This window comes from Ascaphus truei, chromosome 3, assembly GCF_040206685.1.
Source record: "Ascaphus truei isolate aAscTru1 chromosome 3, aAscTru1.hap1, whole genome shotgun sequence".
In the NCBI taxonomy this organism is placed as follows: Eukaryota; Metazoa; Chordata; class Amphibia; order Anura; family Ascaphidae; genus Ascaphus; species Ascaphus truei.
The window spans coordinates 241518572-241536363 of record NC_134485.1 but is presented as its reverse complement, the minus strand read 5'-3'; the positions used below and the strand labels follow the sequence as shown (position 1 = coordinate 241536363).

Genomic DNA, 17792 nt, shown 5'->3' with positions numbered 1-17792 from the left:
ATATTTTTATTTCTGATAACTGTAAGCCAGTGGAAAGCTTTGTTTATCTTGATGCTCTGGTAAACAATAGAATGCCAATCCTGATACACGTCACATAGATAATGCTGACATGGAGTACATTTAAATGGATACTAAAATGCACATGTGAATATGTATTACTACGTACAGTACAACTATTGTATTGGGGAAGTATATATTTCTTAGTACAGGGAGATTTCTTGTAACCAATTATATTTGCCCTATCCAGCAGTGACAGCTCATAGTGGTAACAAATTTAGTACTGCAGTGCATCTCGGCTTTATTCTTTTACCAGCACATTGATATTTATTAGTGCAAAGAACAACTCTAAGTGTTCAGATCTATATACTATATACTGCTCTATGCCTAGTATACTGAGACCAGGCAGTAACTGGTTAAATACCTTTTTTGGACCTTAGAAGATATACTTTTCCCTTAGCAGGACAGTTTCTTCCTTGAATATGGGTGTTATTCTGTTCAGTTACTCTAACGATCATTTCAAGAGAACATTCTGGGGATTGATACTATATATTGCAACTTTAGGAAATCCTGCTCAGCTATTTGCACCAGCTTTAGCAATAAGCTTGTGTTTCCACTTGGTAGCTATTATACACCACTTTGGGAGTTAACATCACACACGGCTGCATTTTATATAAACCCTCTGCTTACGTGTAGTTACATCATTGCATTGTTTTTGATACTTAATAGAAAATGCTCTGGGAATAGAAATGTGATACTGTTGCAAGTTAGGTATGTCATTGCACATCTTCTGCATGTCCTAGATCCATTATTGCTACAGTTTTATGTAGGTTACTGCTTTGTACAACATGTAGCGGCTATCTGTTTGCATTTCATTTTAAATGCCATGCTTCACTGCTGTTTATTACTTTGAAGCCAGCTGTGCCTGTAGTTTGGTTGGGAGTGTTTTGCTATCTGCTCCCTTTCCCTTTTTGGGATAGCCTTGTGGTCTTCTTTGATGGTAGTTTGTTTAGCTCTATTGTGGCTACTTACTATATATACACATATATGTTACTATTTCATTAACATATATTTACATTGTTTGAATCATCAATGTTTATTATACGTATTAGGCCGCGCTTATAGTGCCGGCGATGTGACGTCGCCTGAAAACAAATGAATTGCCGCCGCCGCGTGCACTTATAGTAAAGCGCGACGGCGACAATGCGACGTCGCGAAAACCGGTAGCCGGCAAATTTGATTTTTCAAGGGCTGTCGCCTCATGTGATGGCCCTTGAACCAATCAAACGCCCGGAAACCCACGCCGCCGCCGCCCAGATAAATATAACTTTCGCCCTGTAGCGACGGGTGACGTCACCCGTCGTGTCGCCGTCGCCATTGACGGCACTATTGGCGCGGCCTTAGAGACGGTCCACTAAATGTTCTTTAGTGTTTTTATCGTTGTCTGTCAGTATTTTCCTCGTCCATTGTTTATCTAATAAAGGAAACATTTTGTACCCACCTTTAAGAGTGCCCCAGCTTGGAGTTTCTGTAGGTCTTGTCTTGTGGGACCTATCACTTCCTCTTGTTTGTTTTCAGTGTTTAATCCTCACTCCAGGGAGCAGCGCCTAGTATTTTACAGGTTCATATTGTGGATACCCACGTTCTGCGATAGTATTGCTTTTTCAGACCCCCTTCTTGTGTAATCAGTAATATTTGTGATGAGGAGGTTTGTATAAACAAGCTATCTTCACAGATCCCTGCTGATTTCAGGTAAATTCTCAGGTGGGTCTGGCAGTTTTCCGAAGATAATTACTTCATTATATACAGTACTGCATTTATTCATTTGAAATTTTCTTTGTGTTATTTTTGAATTTTTTAATTTGAAACTTCCATATTTTTTTTCCCTATACTGACACCTAACAAGCTCCTATTGAACCCCCAAAATAACCACAACATATATATAAGCATATGAGTGTCACAGAGGAGTGCTACTGAGCATGGCAATATATATTTAAAACCAAAGACAGAACATAAAACACAGACAGAGCTCAGTTTTAGCACATGCAGTGAAACTCATACACGGTACAGTGCCTAAATATATATGTATAAATTGGTTGTGACAACTCTAATACAGAGTGCTTTTCCTGGTAATGTACAGGTTAATAAAGGCTTCAATCAGACTTAGAACTTTGCAACTAATATTGACAGATTTACTATAAATCATTCTTCCTGTTATCACACAGGTTATTAAGAATTTATATTAGCGTTAGGGACCCCTGAATTGTGGTCTGCCGTGCAGTTGGCTCAGGGGCTTACAACAATTTTGGCCAAAAATGTTAAACTAAAAGACCATTTTACTTGATATTTATACATATATATTTAGGCACTGTACCGCGTATGAGTTTCACTGGATGTGCTAAAACTGAGCTCTGTCTGTGTTTTATGTTCTGTCTCTGGTTTTAAATATATTTTTTTCCCTGCCTTAAATGGTTAACACATATGTGACGGGAGGGGGTAGCCAGGCTATACAATAAAGGTTAGGCCCATCTGGTTACCCCTGAAATCTGTGGGTCCCTGGCAGCTACATAGCACCATAAGCCAGGGGCCAGGTATTATAACGTGCAAAAGTTAAAGTGTCCCCTGCTTTTCCACTTTTCATGTTCCCTTTGTCCCAGATTCATGAAACTTTCTGAGTGTAATGCAGTGATTCTCAACTAGGGTTCCACCCTCCTCCTCCCTCGGTGCGCGCTCTAGCAATCTGGCACTTCCGGTGCCTGCTGCTATAGAGCGTGCAGATTTCCTGCCTCAAGCCTGTTGCCGCCTACTGCCTGCTGCAGCCACCCTCTGCTGCCGCCTGAGGCGAGGAGTTGATCCCTGGCACTCCCCTCCCCCCCTCCTCATCCCTTATCCCCACGTCTGCTGCCTAAACTGGCCTCCCTCAGTCCTTGTGGCTGCTGCCTGGGGCGGGAGGTGGGCGCGCGTTTCCCCTTGGTTGCCCTGGCAGGTTTGGAGATGGGACAGTGGGTGGGGGGGAGCGAAGACAAAGTCTGGCGGTTGGCGCGCATGAGGTTTCCCGCTCTCCTCGGGCAGTTCTCTCCGCTCTCTCCTCGGGTGGTTTTCTCCAAGCGCTCCCCCGGTTACTGCTGGTGGCTGTTTGAATGGGGGGAGACAGGTGCGGTGGTCTCATGGCCTGGGTGCCAATGCCCCCCCTTCGCACCAACTCCCCCCCAATCCCCCTTTTCCGCACCATCTGCCCCCTATGCATCTACTGCCCCCTGCATCCACTGCCCCCCGCATCCACTGCCCCCTCCACATCCACTGCCCCCCCCTCTACATTCACTGCCTCCCCATGCATCCACTGCCCCCCCCCTCCGCACTCACTGCCCCCCCCTTTGCACCCCCTGCCACCCCTCCACATCCACTGGCCCCCTCCGCATCCCAGTCAGTCAGTCACCCACCCAGTCACCCACCAAGTCACCCACCCAGTCACCCACCCACTGCCCCCCCTCCGCACCTACTAGCCTCCCTCTGCATCCACTAGCCTCCCACCACACTCACTAGCCTCTCTCCGCACTCACTAGCCTCCCTCTGCACTCACTAGCCTCCCTCTGCACTCACTAGCCTCCCTCCGCACTCACTAGCCTCTCTCTGCACTCACTAGCCTCCTCTGCACTCACTAGCCTCCCTCCCCACCCACTGCACCCCCTCCGCATCCACTGACTCCCTCCGCATCCCAGTCAGTCTGTCAATCACCCACCCAGTCACCGAGTCAGTCACCCACCCAGTCAGTCAATCAACCAACAACCCACCCACCACCCAATCACCCACCACCCACCCAGTCACCCACCACCCACCCAGTCAGTCACCCAGTCAGTCAGTCACCCACCCACACTGTCAGTCACCCACCCTGTCAGTCACCCACAAAGTCAGTCAGTTACCCACCCAGTCACCCAGTCAGTCACCCAGTCAGTCAACCAGTCAGTCACCCAGTCAGTCACCCAGTCAGTCACCCAGTCAGTCACCCAGTCAGTCACCCAGTCAGTTAATCAAGTCAGTCACCCACCCAGTCAGTCAGTCAGTTACCCAGTCACCCAGTTAGTCAGTCAGTCAGTCACCCACCCCCCAATTTTCAATTGTGAATGTATTATAAAACATTAAAATGTTACTTGTTTTCTCGTTAACGACGAAGTATGAGTTAATTATTATTTATTAACCCTACTGCTTTACACGTCTATTTTGTGATTTACCCCTGTCAAACCTAATACGTATCATCCAGATAGGGGTTTCCCAAAATTTTACGAAAAACGTCAAGTGTTCCTCCAAACAAAAAAGGTTGGGAATCACTGGTGTAAATTTTAGGTGGATATTTTGGTAGAAATGCAATTATTTTGTTTGCAGGAGTTCGGGGGCCAAAGTTACCGGTAGTCCCCTAATTCTCCCGACGTGCAGGCATTATTTTCCGGTATACGGGTTGAATTACACCGTGGCTACCCAGTGTCCCCCAGACTCCTGGTTTTCAAGCCCAGATATCCCAGTCCTATTTCCCTCACAGATATGGGTCTCCCCAAGGCATACAGTATCTTGTATGAAACCATATTTTTATTGTGTTGGTGCATTTGCAATAAATGACTATTCAGTCAGCCCGGGCATCCATATAGATGCCGGGAAGTCTGGATAGACATCGGAGTTCAAAGAGGAGACGGGATATTGAGAGGTGTCGGGGTACTAAGTGGCCGGGGCAGGGCAGAGTACTGGGTCCAGAGAAGAGAGACCTCCTGCGGGGAGGACACTCGGGTCTGCCAGACTCAGTGGAGCCTGCCCAATAGGTGGCAAGGGGTTGACTGGGGGAAGCTGCAGAATGTCAGCGTGTTTCCCATTGGTCAATCCGTATGTTCCGCCCATGGGACATCCCGAGCCGGCTTGGCACGTCCCCTCCTCTGACGTCAGCCAAAGGATGAGCCCCTATTCCTATTGGCTATTGGGGAGGAATTCCCACGCTCTGATTGGTCGCTCCTCCTTCCTCCATGCTGAACATAGAACAGCAGAGGGTATGTAAGGAGATAGCTCACTCAGGGAACCAGGCCATCCTGTGACTTGTGTCGATGAAGCTAGGGCGGGCTTTTCACGAATAGCAGAGCAAACTAGCTTCGTTTTGAAGCTAGGAAAGTCTGCCCTGCAAAGTCACGTGTCAGGACCAATTTCTGAGAATTGAACGTAGCGGTCGCGGCTAGGATCTTTAGCCGGAAAGAGGACCATGATGTCCGTGTGTATATCCCGGTCAGGGTAAGCCTTCCGAAGCAGGCGGCCCGCACCTATTTGAGCCTAGATTTCACCCACAGTAAGTATGTCTGTATTTTGTGTATTCATTGTGAACGCGGGTTTACCCGAATAAACTTCAATTTTTTTCTACTACCTTGTTTTGCTTAGTGAATGATCCCGGTATAAATTAGTAAAAAGTCCTGGTCTCCCGTGACAACATATTTTTCCTGTAATAAGTATTTATACAGTATATATATTCAACAAACTGCATCAACCCTTGCTAAACATCCCCCAATATGCCAAATGCCCCATACATTGCTATTTCAATTAGTTTACTGTTAAAGTCACAGAACTAATACATCATTTCCTGACCAAGAATAGCTGGGTACCTTACTGGTTTGGAAATGCGGTGCAGCTGAGAGAATTGTTATCACCTATTAGAAAGTAAGAGGTGTTTAATGCTGCTACCCCCTTTGACTTGTGTTGATTTGTTTAACTTCAGCATTGCACATGCTTGGCTTTTACTTAGGCCAAGAGTACCCTGCTGTGGTTGAGTTTGCTCCCTTCCAAAAGATTTCTAAAAAGAAGCTGAAGAAAAAAGATGCTAAAGCTGGAAGCATTGCAGAAGGCAAGTATTTTTGTCTGTAGGAAAAGACAATATAGGACAATACACTAAAAAAAAATAGTTTCACAAAGCATTGCATTCTGCCATTAAATGAGGTTATTCATGTATACATATATTTTAAAAATAAACGCTACTCACAAAATAAATCAATACCATAGAACCCCCCCCCCTCCCCAATGAGTAATACAAAGATAATTAAAATAAACACAAAATCAAGTGTGAAAATGTAGACCCATATTTACTAAGATGTGATATTCCAGTGCTAGAAGACACATGATTGACCAATCCAGTTAAGGAAATTAAACTTAATCTAGATGCCCAGGACAGAAGTAGAAGTTTAGTTGCTCCACACCTCATTTAACAATAGAAATCCTATTGACTGCTTCTTTTTAGTAGTTGAACAGGTGAGAGGAAGAACTCCTGGATAATGGTGACACCCAGTCCTAAAACCTTTGGCCAGTTAATTGTGCTCTGGCCTCTTTGGCAGTCATTTGGTTAAAGCCAGATTTATTTTAAATGACTTTATATTTATGAAGAGGTTAAAATCATGTAATGTTGCCTTGCCTCTGCACACACAACATATTGGCCTATATTTACTAAGCAGTTCTATGTAAAAAGACTTGAATGGACCAAAAGGTGTCTTATGAGAAAGCACCGCTAAGTAAATATATGGGCAATTGTGTTTCCATAAATGTGGCAGTAGCAAAACACTGAATATTTTGCAGTGATATTTCAAACTTAATTTCATGGAGATATTTTTGTTAGTGTTCCAGAAGATTGTACAAGCATATTACAATGGTTTGCAGATTTTGCCGTTTCTAGGCAATGGATGATTCACTGCTTTGCAATTATTTTGCAGATCTTGAGTACAATAAATTTTTAGAGAATTATTGTGCCGATGAGGAGAAAGTCTGTGCCAATCCAGAGACTCTTCTGGGAGAAATTGAAGCAAAGACAAAGGAACTCATTGGTTTGTTATTCATGTTTTCAGTGTTTGTATTATTTTCCAAATGTACTAAAATAAATATGAAATACGCTAGTGAGAGATATTAAAGTTGCCATGAATGGTAAATTAACAAACATGCACCAAGAATGAGCCTAGAACAGAACACGAAGGTGTAGCTATATCACACCAACAGACAAAAGCCAGTGCATCAAAAGTTGTTGGTGATTGATTTTGCCGACTTGCAATATTGTAACTTACTGGAAGTGTTTATACTAAAAATCACTGCAGATTTTACATCCATTGCTACATTGTTCTCGATATCGTACTCCACATTGCATACAATAAAATATTGTACAAGGATAACTAGTAGGGATTTTTATTATACACTCCATTAGATTTTGTAATTATATCCTCATGTCAGTGGGGGTAAACTTGCAGCATGATCTGGTCGTTATTTAACAAACAGCTACAGACATTTTTACATTGGAATTCAGTCTAAGGAAAATAAAAATAATTTTTCTTTATATATTTGATTGATATTTTCTTTTAGCCAGAAGAACAACACCTCTTTTGGAATTTATCAAAAACAGAAAGTTGGAGAAGCAGGTAGGATTGAATCTGAAGCAACAGCAGCATTTGCTGTAAATGTAAATGCTGTCAGACTGGGAAATAATTCTATCCTTAACTCTATTGAAGAGAATAAGAGAAGAAAAACGGGAAGAGAGAAGGCGACGAGAATTGGAGAAGAAGCGCATAAGAGAGGAAGAAAAGAGAAAACGTAGAGAAGAAGAAAGGCGTAAGAGAAAAGAAGCAGAAAAGCAAAAGAAAATATCTGAAAAAGAGATAAGAATTAAGGTAAATTAAACCGTAACCAGACTCATTAATTTCAGGTTTACATAATATTCATCTTTTCTTAAGATCTAGAATGTAATTACATCCTGTTTTACATACAATTCATCATGTAATAAGGGTACTGTTGCAGGAACCATGCAACAACACGTGGGTTATCTGATAGGCTTGTTTATTCAACCACAGAAACATGGAACACAAAAAAGAGTTTCATTCAGCATAGGTGTAAAGGTAAAAATAAACAGTCCAGTTAATTAGTCCATAACAGGGTTTTGCCCTTTTCCCAGAAATGGCAGTTCAAGCTCATGAAAAACATAAGGGTACCTGTCCCACTGTAACAGACCTTGCAGCAGGCTTGTCTCCCTCCAGTGTTTCAGAATGTGTTTCTCTGGTTCAGACAAGAAGCCGCAACAAGTGGGAGCTCTGGGTTCTTAAAACCCCTTAACAAGGGAGCTGGGACCCGGTTAATTAACCAAGCCTTTTCTCAAGCTGGGATTAACCAGGTCACTACTGGACTGCAGACCTACACATAGGTCTCCTAGGCATAGTGCGGGGATGGTGAATTTACCATGGCACAGGTACCATAGTTCTTCAGCGAAAGTAACCCATGGTTCATCCATGCAAAATCTACCCCAACTAAGGGGTAGATCAGGCCTGCCCAACTCGTAAAGTGAGAAGGGTCGAACTGCTCCAAGGAAAAAACATTTGGGCCGCACGGGTAAAATCATCATCATCATCATCCTCATAACTCCCCCAGAACCCCTCACTATCAACCTTTACGATACTCCCCATCTATCTCTCATACCCCCATCTCTCCCCCTCACCCACACAATACCCCCCTCCACATCAAACACACAATACCCCCTCCACATACCCCCAGCCCATTCCATGTCAGCAGCCCCCCCCCCAAGTCAGCATCCCATATAAGCACCCCCCCCCCCCCCAAGTCAGCATCCCCCCCAAGTCAGCATTCCCCCCCCCAAGTCAGCATCCCATGTCAGCAGCCCCCTCATGTCTCTCTTCCCTCAATATGACACTCTCTCCCCCTCCCCTCAATTTGACACTCTCTCCCCCTCCTCTCAATATGACACTCTCTTCCCCTCCCCTCAATATGACACTCTCTCCCCCTCCCCTCAATATGACACTCTCTCCCCTCAATATGATACTCTCTCCCCCTCCCCTCAATATGACACTCTCTCACCCTCCCCTCAATATGACACTCTCTCACCCTCCCCTCAATATGACACTCTCCCCCCCCCCTGCAACTCACACCACTCTCCCCCCCCCCTGCAACTCACACTACTCTCCCCCCTCACAAGGAAAACAGAGTCGGGCCCCACAGCCCATATCAGCAGCCCCCCAGTTCATTTCAGCAGCCCCCCCAGCCCATTTCAGCAGCCTCCCAGTTAATTTCAGCAGCCGCCCACAGCCCATATCAGCAGCCCCCCAGTTCATTTCAGCAGCCCCCCACAGTAGCCCCCCATTCCATTTCAGCAGCCCCCCCAGCCCATTCCATTTCAGCAGCCCCTCCCCCCCATGTCAGCAGCCCCCCTCCCATGTCAGCAGCCCCCCTCCCATGTCAGCAGCCCCCCACCCATGTCAGTAGCCCCCCATCCCCTCCCATGTCTGCAGCCCCCCACCCCCCTCCCATGTCTGCAGCCCCCCACCCCCCTCCCATGTCTGCAGCTCCCCACCCCTCTCCCATGTCAGCAGCCCCCCACCCATGTCAGCAGCCCCCCACCCATGTCAGCAGCCCCCCTCTCATGTCAGCAGCCCCCCACCCCCTCCCATGTCTGCAGCCCTCCACCCCTCTCCCATGTCAGCAACCCCCCTCCCATGTCAGCATCCCCCCACCCCCTCCCATGTCAGCAGCCCCCCTCCCATGTCAGCAGCCCCCCACCCATGTCAGCAGCCCCCCACCCATGTCAGCAGCCCCCCGCCCATGTCAGCAGCCCCCCACCCATGTCAGCAGCCCCCCACCCATGTCAGCAGCCCCCCACTCCCCTCCCATGTCAGCAGCCCCCCACCCATGTCAGCAGCCCCCCACCCCCATACTTACCTGGTGATGGCAGGGAAGCGTGAGGGAAGTGCAAGGGATGCGCGCTCTAGCAGCAGACTCGGAAGTTCCGGGTCGCGCTACACTTCTAGAGTGCGTCCCCGTGCTGAAGGCTGGAGGAGAGAGGAGGGAGGTTAGGGGAGAGCAGGGGAGAGCGCGCACAGACACGGCTGGAGCGCGCTCCTACTGAGCGCGTCGAGGGGGGTGAAGAAGAGGGGGTTGAAGGGGTTCCACGGGACGTATGTTGTGCAGCCCTGGGGTAGATCCTCACAATCCATTAAATTGTTATCGTTGCGTTATCACCATTTTATGTATCGATATCCGTAATGCGTTACGATACTCTTGCGTTATCACCAAAAATATTGCATCGATACATTTTAACAGATGTTTGACTTACTCATATGTAAATAATAGGGTAATGAACAGTTTACCTAACAACGGAGACCCTCAGTTAGTTCATGTTAGCCCAAGGGAATAACACTATGATATTTAAGACCTTCCAAAAGCTGCCCTTACTTACATCCAGACACTGATTATCAGTGTGCTATTTCTTGGAATAGTCTAAAAGCAATGTACCGAGTGCAGGACTTAATCCTTTAATTACAAAAAGTTACGTGTCATACAAAAATATATATCTTAGGGATCATATAAATGTCTTTAACACATCATAAACTATAGTATGGTTTTTAGTGATTAAAGTCATATGTTTGTGTGACCTAATATGTTATATACTGTAATCATGAATGTATTAAATATGGGTGTACAGTAATGTGTATCCATACATACGTCAACAATAATAATGAATATTTAATTTTTATAACAAGATTTGCATTAGCTTTTGATAACGCACATGCATTAATAACGTGTGGTCAAGTTTGACCAATGTGCAGTGTATTGGAGAAATAAAAATCCCCATTACTAGCGCTGCTACTTTTTCTAACGTACGTTAGTTTTGCATCTCATTAGTTTGAGGATACCTGTTAAACAGAAGAAAAAAAAAGTCTGTTCCCAATTTCAGTAATGATCGTTATTAGCGCAAAAATGACGGCCTTCTGTGGATCTACCCGTAAAACGTATTCTTTTGAGAGCCCCCTAATTTGTAATTAAAATTTTTAAATCAGATATTGCGAAATAAATAAGTTTATTGGTTAGCTTTCCCTTTGACATTTAGTAACCGAAGTCTTGAATATGATACATTGACATTAATACAAGTTTTTAGTAATTGCTGATAACTTCTGACACACTACAAGAAGTTATTACAGACACTGGACTAACTAAACTTGTAACCAGTTATGGCAGCTTTCCTACACTTTTACTTCTACCCTCCTCATTCTTGGTATCTCAGATATTTTACAGTCTACTCTTTTTAGCAGAAACTGTTTTTCTGAAACCTATGTTGCCAGTCTCACTTATTCACTCCCCGCTACAGCAGGGCTTTTCAACCAGTTCTCCAAAAGAGCCAGATCAGAGAAGATTTAGGCATTGAAGGACCACACGCTTATTGTAATGTAATTGTAGATACACTTAAAGACCTAAACATTATTGTATTTCAACATTTTGCAAGTGTTTATAATCTGTACCATATATATTGACATGACCTTAACTTACAAGAGATTCCGAATGAAAAATTACACTTGGCTGCCTAAGCAACTAGTATAAAATTAGCATGAGCAGAGAGTCCAAAAGCCACATAAAAGTCTTTGGCGAGTCGCATATGGCATGCGGACAGCCAGTTGAAAAGCCCAGCCATTCAGAATCTTTTTGTCTCTATGTTAGCTGCTTCCAAGTAGTATCTCTTCATCTTACCCAAGCAGAGCACAGCTCGTTCTCCTCAGACATCTGTCGGTGGCGGTGGCATATACAGTCTTCTCCAGCAGAAACGCTTTAACGTTTCACAGTGATGCTGCTATTTCCTTTGCAATAGCAAATTGTACCCACTGTCATTCTTTTCATAAACCACAAGAAATTAACAGCAGAAATCAAAAATAAATATCATTTTGTTTAGCTCCTTAAGAAGCCAGAGAAAGGAGACGAGGTTGCCAGTGAGAAGCAGGAGGAAATAGAAGAGATTGAGGTGGAAGAGGCAACATGGGAAAAATCAGCCGTTTCTGGGAACATAAAAGTACGACCATTTGAGAGCTTTGTCAAGGAACTCAAGGAAAAGTAAGGATTCTTTATTTATTTTCAGAGTGATTGTTTTTGTACCTAGATTTTACAAACTTAGGCCAGTTATGTCAAAATACACAATGGATCCTACTCAGGACAGATTAAGTGCTATATTTACTAAACTGTGCCATGGCAGTAAGTAAACATGTATTAGAGCTAAAAAGTGCTATAGCGATTTAGCAGCTCTTTGTGCATATGACTGAGTGCAATGTGATGTCTCGAAGGACACCTAAACTGTGAGTAGTGACACAATTATTTTTGTGTCATTCAGCAGAATTTCTCACCTCAGAATACAAATAACGTATGTAACTTGCCTTAGTTCAATCAGATTACAAATATATTTACACACTATGGTGTCTATTGATTAATGTGCAAGATTAGTAGTTCAAAATTATCTGGAAATCGATGCTATATTCGATAAGAATTGTATATGCAAATATATTGCTATAAAAATATTATTTGTGTGTTGCTTTTTAATATACAAAGGTGTTCTGCTTGACGCAAGAGAAAGAGACAGACATTTTCTCTGTCTCTTTCAAAGCTGAACTTGATCAATCACGTCCGCAGCCTTTGATCCTGTGAACCACAGTCTTCTTCTTCACATTCTCCATACCCTTGGTATCTGTAACAGAGCTCTATCCTGGATTTCCTCTGTAACACCCTTATCTCCCCCCTTCCACCCCTGCTGCAGGAGATAGGGTGTACACACAATCTACCTGCTTCAGCGTAGTGTAGCTCTGTCAGTTTTACCTCTGGTCTCATGGCTTCTCTGGTGAATCCAGGGCAAGGCAGTAGTGAGGAGTAGATGTAGAATAAGTAGAACAGGGCGCCAAGAACTTTTAAACAGGATGCTTGCTTTTATTGCACACCAGCAGACACAGCATAACAGGACAGGCTTTCAGCATGTATCTCTTGCAGCAGTTCCCTCTTTGCCCGCAGTACCTCAAAGGACCCAACCTAACCCTGGCGTAGGATGAAGCAGGCACAGCCCCAGATCCCTACATAAACCTGGAGTATAGCCCTACTCCCTGTAGCATGGGAACCTCTGTCTGCACCAGGCACCTAGCACAGTCTGCTCCAGCACAGCGGTGCGCAAAGTGGGGGGCGCGACCCCCAGGGGGGGCGGGAGATTGTGCTGGGGGGCGCGGGCAGTTGCAGAGGCCCCGCGCTCTTCCCCCAGGCATTTAAATTAAATGCCGGGGGATCGCGTGAGGCCCCTGCAACTATTTACTTACCGGGATTCAGCCGGCTGTGTTGCGTCGCCATGGCAACGCGACGTCAATGGACGCCGCGGCACCATGTGACCTGACGTCACACGCCCAAGCAGCGTCATCTGCCGCGAAAGAAGGTAGGCAGGGGGGCACGAGAGCCGGGGGCAGAGTGACAGGGGGGCGCAGCACAAAAAGTTTGCGCTCCCCTGCTCCAGCATACTCTCTCTTCTGAACAGATCAGATCCCCCCCCACTATTGCCCCCCCCCCTATCTACCCAGGGGGTGTCAACTTCTTTCCCCTCTCTGTCTCTGGGTAAAACATGCTGTAGCAATCTGTCACCCCACCGGTCGCATGACCTACTAGAACTCTCCAGACATGCAGGTGCCTGGAGATTGCAACAATATAGCTTAGCGAAGAGCCAGCTCACACGCAGGACCATGTGCAATGGGTTTAACCCCTACACTGCCAGAGTGCTGTCATAGCCTACATGCTAAAAGGGGCCTGATTTTAGCAAGGGGCTACACCTCTTACCACTACCATCGTACCATCAGAGTCATTTGCCAACTCCTCCCCCATCGATCTCTCTGTGGGGTACCCCGTGGCTCTGTCCTGGGACCTCTTCTCTTTTCACACTCTCTCTAGGTGACCTGATTTCATCACTTGGGTTCAAATACCACCTCTACGCTGATGACACACACATTTACCTTTCAACCCCTGACGTGTACTGACCAAAGTCTCTGAATGTCTCTCCACTATATCATCCTGGGTGGCCCGCCACCGACTTAAACTTAACATGTCAAAGACAGAGCTCCTCATACTTCCTCCCAAATTTTTGATCTACTGCCCCTTTCTACATTACTGTTGGCAGCACTATCATACACCCAGTATCACAAGCACGCCGCCCAGGGGTCACATTTGACTCCTCCCTCACATTCTCCTGTCACATTCACAATGTAGCTAAATCCTGTCTATTTTTTTCTCCATAACATTGTAAAGATGCGCCCTTTAGTCTGTCGCTCTACTGCTCAATCTTTAACACAGGCCCTCATTCTCTCCCTTCTCGACAATTGTAACCTTCTACTGTCCGGCCATCCTGCCTCTCACCTGTCTTCCCTACAATCTATTCTAAATGCTGCTGATAGTCACTTTACTCTCTCCTAAATCTGTCTCACCATCTCTCCTGCTAAATCCCTCTCCTGGCTTCCTAAATAATCGCATATTACTTACAAAATGTTCCTATCTTTTAAGGCTTCTGCCCCTCCTTACATCTCAGCCCTAATTTCTCACTATACACCTACACAACCCTTGCGTTCTGCTCAAGGATGTCTTCCATCTATCCCTTTTATATCCAAAGCCCTCTCCCGCCTAAAACCTCTCTCACTCACCTCTCACTCACCTCCCACACCTCTGGAATGCCCTTCCCCTCAATATCCATTTAGCACCCTCTCTCCACCTTTAGGACCTTTCTTAAAACACACTTCTTTAACTTAGCATATGAGTAGCTCCGCTGGCTGATACTATACATCTCATATGCATGACCTTGTCCCTTGCAGACGCACTAACCAGAACGCCCTCCTACTGTCTCTGTTTGATTTTCCAGGAATAATTAGGAAAATGATGAGATTCCAGTGTGGCAGAAAACAGGCTTTTGATGCTTCTTACAATGTCTTTGTCTTACTACTGCGGCTTTATTTCAATGGCCTCATATGCCTCAGATATTACACACATTAGCAAGGCTGATGTACTAAGATTTCATCTTTTCATCCCCAGGTATCTCTCACTCCTACACTAGGGAGGTACGTAAACTTATTACAGTTCACGAGGGGAAAAAAAGGGCCACAAAAATCTTGCAGGGGAAAAGAAACGGTCTGCATAGTAAGCACAAAATGCACACAAAACCAAAAAAAGCGATTGCAAATTCCCAGAAAGTATAAGATACTACTTACAAAGTTCTTGTCAAAGCATTCAACAAATATTTATTGCAGGAAACATAGGGAAGCCACCTGCTCTCCCTCTGCAGCAAGCACTCCTCCCTATCAGTCCCTCTCCTAAGAGCACCAACTGAATCTATCATTTGTCAATTGAATCAATGGATTCTATACATGTGATACTGCTTTTGTCATTTATTTACTTTGGTGTCCTTGTAGATAAGCCTATGTTGGTGTAACGGAGTGCTCACCACAAACAAGGCGTGACCACGAGGCCGAGGTGAGGATTTGATATAACACCACACCAACCCACAGCCGGGTGGGCGCTTCTGGAGTGTAAATTGGTCGAGGAAGCCGGGTCGGGGTAGGAGAGGTCTGTATGGTCAGTAATACTTGCCAAGGTTGGTGTTGGAGAGTAGCGGATCATAGGAGGTACTTAGCCGTGGTCTGGATTGGAGAGCGGCGGATCATCGTAGTACTTTAGCCGAGGTCAGTGTTGGAGCGGATCGATGAGGAGCTAGCCGCGGATTGTCATACGTAGCCGAGGTCAGGAGAACAGAAGACCCGGAGGCAGGACCAGAGGGCTTGGTATAAACTTCTGTGCGCGCCCGTAGTCCGACGGCTGATAGATGGCCCAGGTGACGTGCCACAGGAGGCGGGGGAAGCGAAGCACCCAATCGCGGGCTGAGGTAAGGAGGGGGCGCTGTAGACGGACGTTCACAGAGGTACACAATTGGAGACTTTTATAAGGTGAAATTATAATAAGGCTTTATTGTGCCTTTTCCTTTTCATCAGGAAATCCATCCAAACACAGGGGGAGGAACAAAGCTTCTATTCACTTGGGAGTATTTGTAGTGAAACACTATGCAATTAATTCACATCTCCCTTAGTCAAGCATTTCTCCCAGCCCCAAACACATAGCATGAAATAAGCAGATATAAGAAGTCTCTTAAGAATGAAAGTCTTATCTGTTTCTTGGAGGGAAAATCTTCTCAGTTCCTGGTTCAGCTCCCTTCCCTCAGGGTGTGTCAGCTTCAGGTTTAGTAGTTTTCCCTGTGTCTTGAAATCAGCTGTGCTGTGTCTTCTGGCAGAGCTCAAGACATGGTCAGCTCCAGAGATCTGTGTTCTCTTGGTCAGTCTCTCCTGGGAGACTCAAGAACCCCTGCTCTGTCTCCAAAGGTCAGCTCACAAGTGAGCTAAGGAGTCACTTCCTGTCTCAACAGACAGGCTTTTGTAAGCAATCTAAATCAGGCAGGTGGTGTTTATTAATTGACTACCAGCAGTTAACCACCACACTGCTAGATTAAAGGCACATTACTTGAACAGGGATTACTCCCCTGTTACAGGCGCACTGAGGGTAGAGGGACTCATGCATCCTTACAGTACCCCCACATCAGGAGCGACCTCCTGGCATCTCAGGAACGGCTTGTGAGGGTACTTGGCATGGAAGAGCGAACAAGCCTTGGCGTGTGAAGACGGTGGTGAGGAACCCAGGATCGTTCCTTGGGTCCGAAACCCTTCCAGTGCACGAGATACCAGACCGATCCCCTTAAAATCCTGGAGTCCAAGATAGACTGAACCTCATACTCTTGTTGGCCGTGTACGAGAACAGGAGCCGTAGACAAGGAGGGAACGGGAAAGCGAGCATCCCGCACAGCTTGTTTTAGCAGAGACACATGAAAAACAGAGGGGATCTTCATAGAAGGAGGAAGGCGTAGCCGGTATGCCACTGGGTTGACTTTTTCCAAGATGGAATATGGTCTGATGAACCTTGGTGCCAGTTTCAGTGTAGAGACCTTGAGCCTGATATTCCTAGAAGACAACCACACCCTGTCTCCTGGTTTGAACTCTTGGATCCTCCTTCGGTGATGGTCTGCCTGTGCCTTTTGTCTGGTAGTTGCCTTCTTGAGGTTCTCCTGGATCTTTTCCCACAAATTTTGAAGACTAAGAATTCTGTTGTCTGCTGCTGGTACCCCAGAAGTGGGTGTAGAGATGGGTAGAAGTGATTAATTAATGAAAATAATTAATGAAAAAGGGCGATTCCATGGTGGATTCATTACGCAAGTTGTTATGCACGAACTCGACCCAGGGCAGAAGATCCGACCAATCGTCCTGAGTGTCTGAAATGAAACACCAGATGTATTGTTCGAGAGATTGGTTGGTGCGCTCAGTCTGGTCGTTGGTTTAGGGATGATAACCCGAAGAAAAATGTAACGCTATTCCTAGTCGCTGGCAGAAGGAGCACGAGAACTTGGGTATAAACTGTGAACCTCTATCGGAGACCAAGGCCAAAGGTACCCCATGGAGGCAAAAGATTTTTGATAAAGATGTCTGCAATCACAGTATTGTACGTGACTGTTGCTGTTCTCTCCCATTCCGGAGAAAATTTGATGCTGGATACCTGCAGACATAGGTCAGTGATCCCTGTCAAAGTAATGGTTATACCACAGAGTCCTAGCGCTAGCTAGTGGGATCCACGTATGGCCCACATCTTTGATTAACTAGCGACTGAAATCGTACACCATGCTGTAAGAAGAAACAGACCAAGCTACTGCTAGCTGGTCGCGCTGTTGACGTCACACGGACGTCGCACCCGACACGTTGTTTCTTCCGGCTGGGAACTTCTTCGGGGGTGGGCGGACCTATGCTCCCGTTTGCCATTGCGTGGTCTTAGCAACCCTATAGCATCGCTATGATGCCTGAACAGTGATGCAGCTTGGTCCAAAAGTATCATTCTACATTTCCAGCTTTGAAGATATCATCCCATTCTAT

General features: G+C 45.7%; 1 protein-coding gene across 2 annotated transcripts in view; it reads left to right on the top strand.

The window, feature by feature from the left end:
* Positions 1-17792, top strand: part of UPF3A (UPF3A regulator of nonsense mediated mRNA decay) — a 48319-nt gene that overhangs the window by 19695 nt on the left and 10832 nt on the right. For both annotated transcript variants that reach the window (XR_012799879.1, XM_075590456.1), the window contains exons 4-8: positions 5768-5866; positions 6723-6833; positions 7360-7415; positions 7506-7664; positions 11720-11877. Coding sequence is in view for 1 of the 2 variants with exons in the window: in XM_075590456.1 (XP_075446571.1) it covers positions 5768-5866; positions 6723-6833; positions 7360-7415; positions 7506-7664; positions 11720-11877 (583 nt within the window). In the remaining variant the exon portion in view is untranslated. The remainder of the gene's footprint in view (positions 1-5767; positions 5867-6722; positions 6834-7359; positions 7416-7505; positions 7665-11719; positions 11878-17792) is intronic.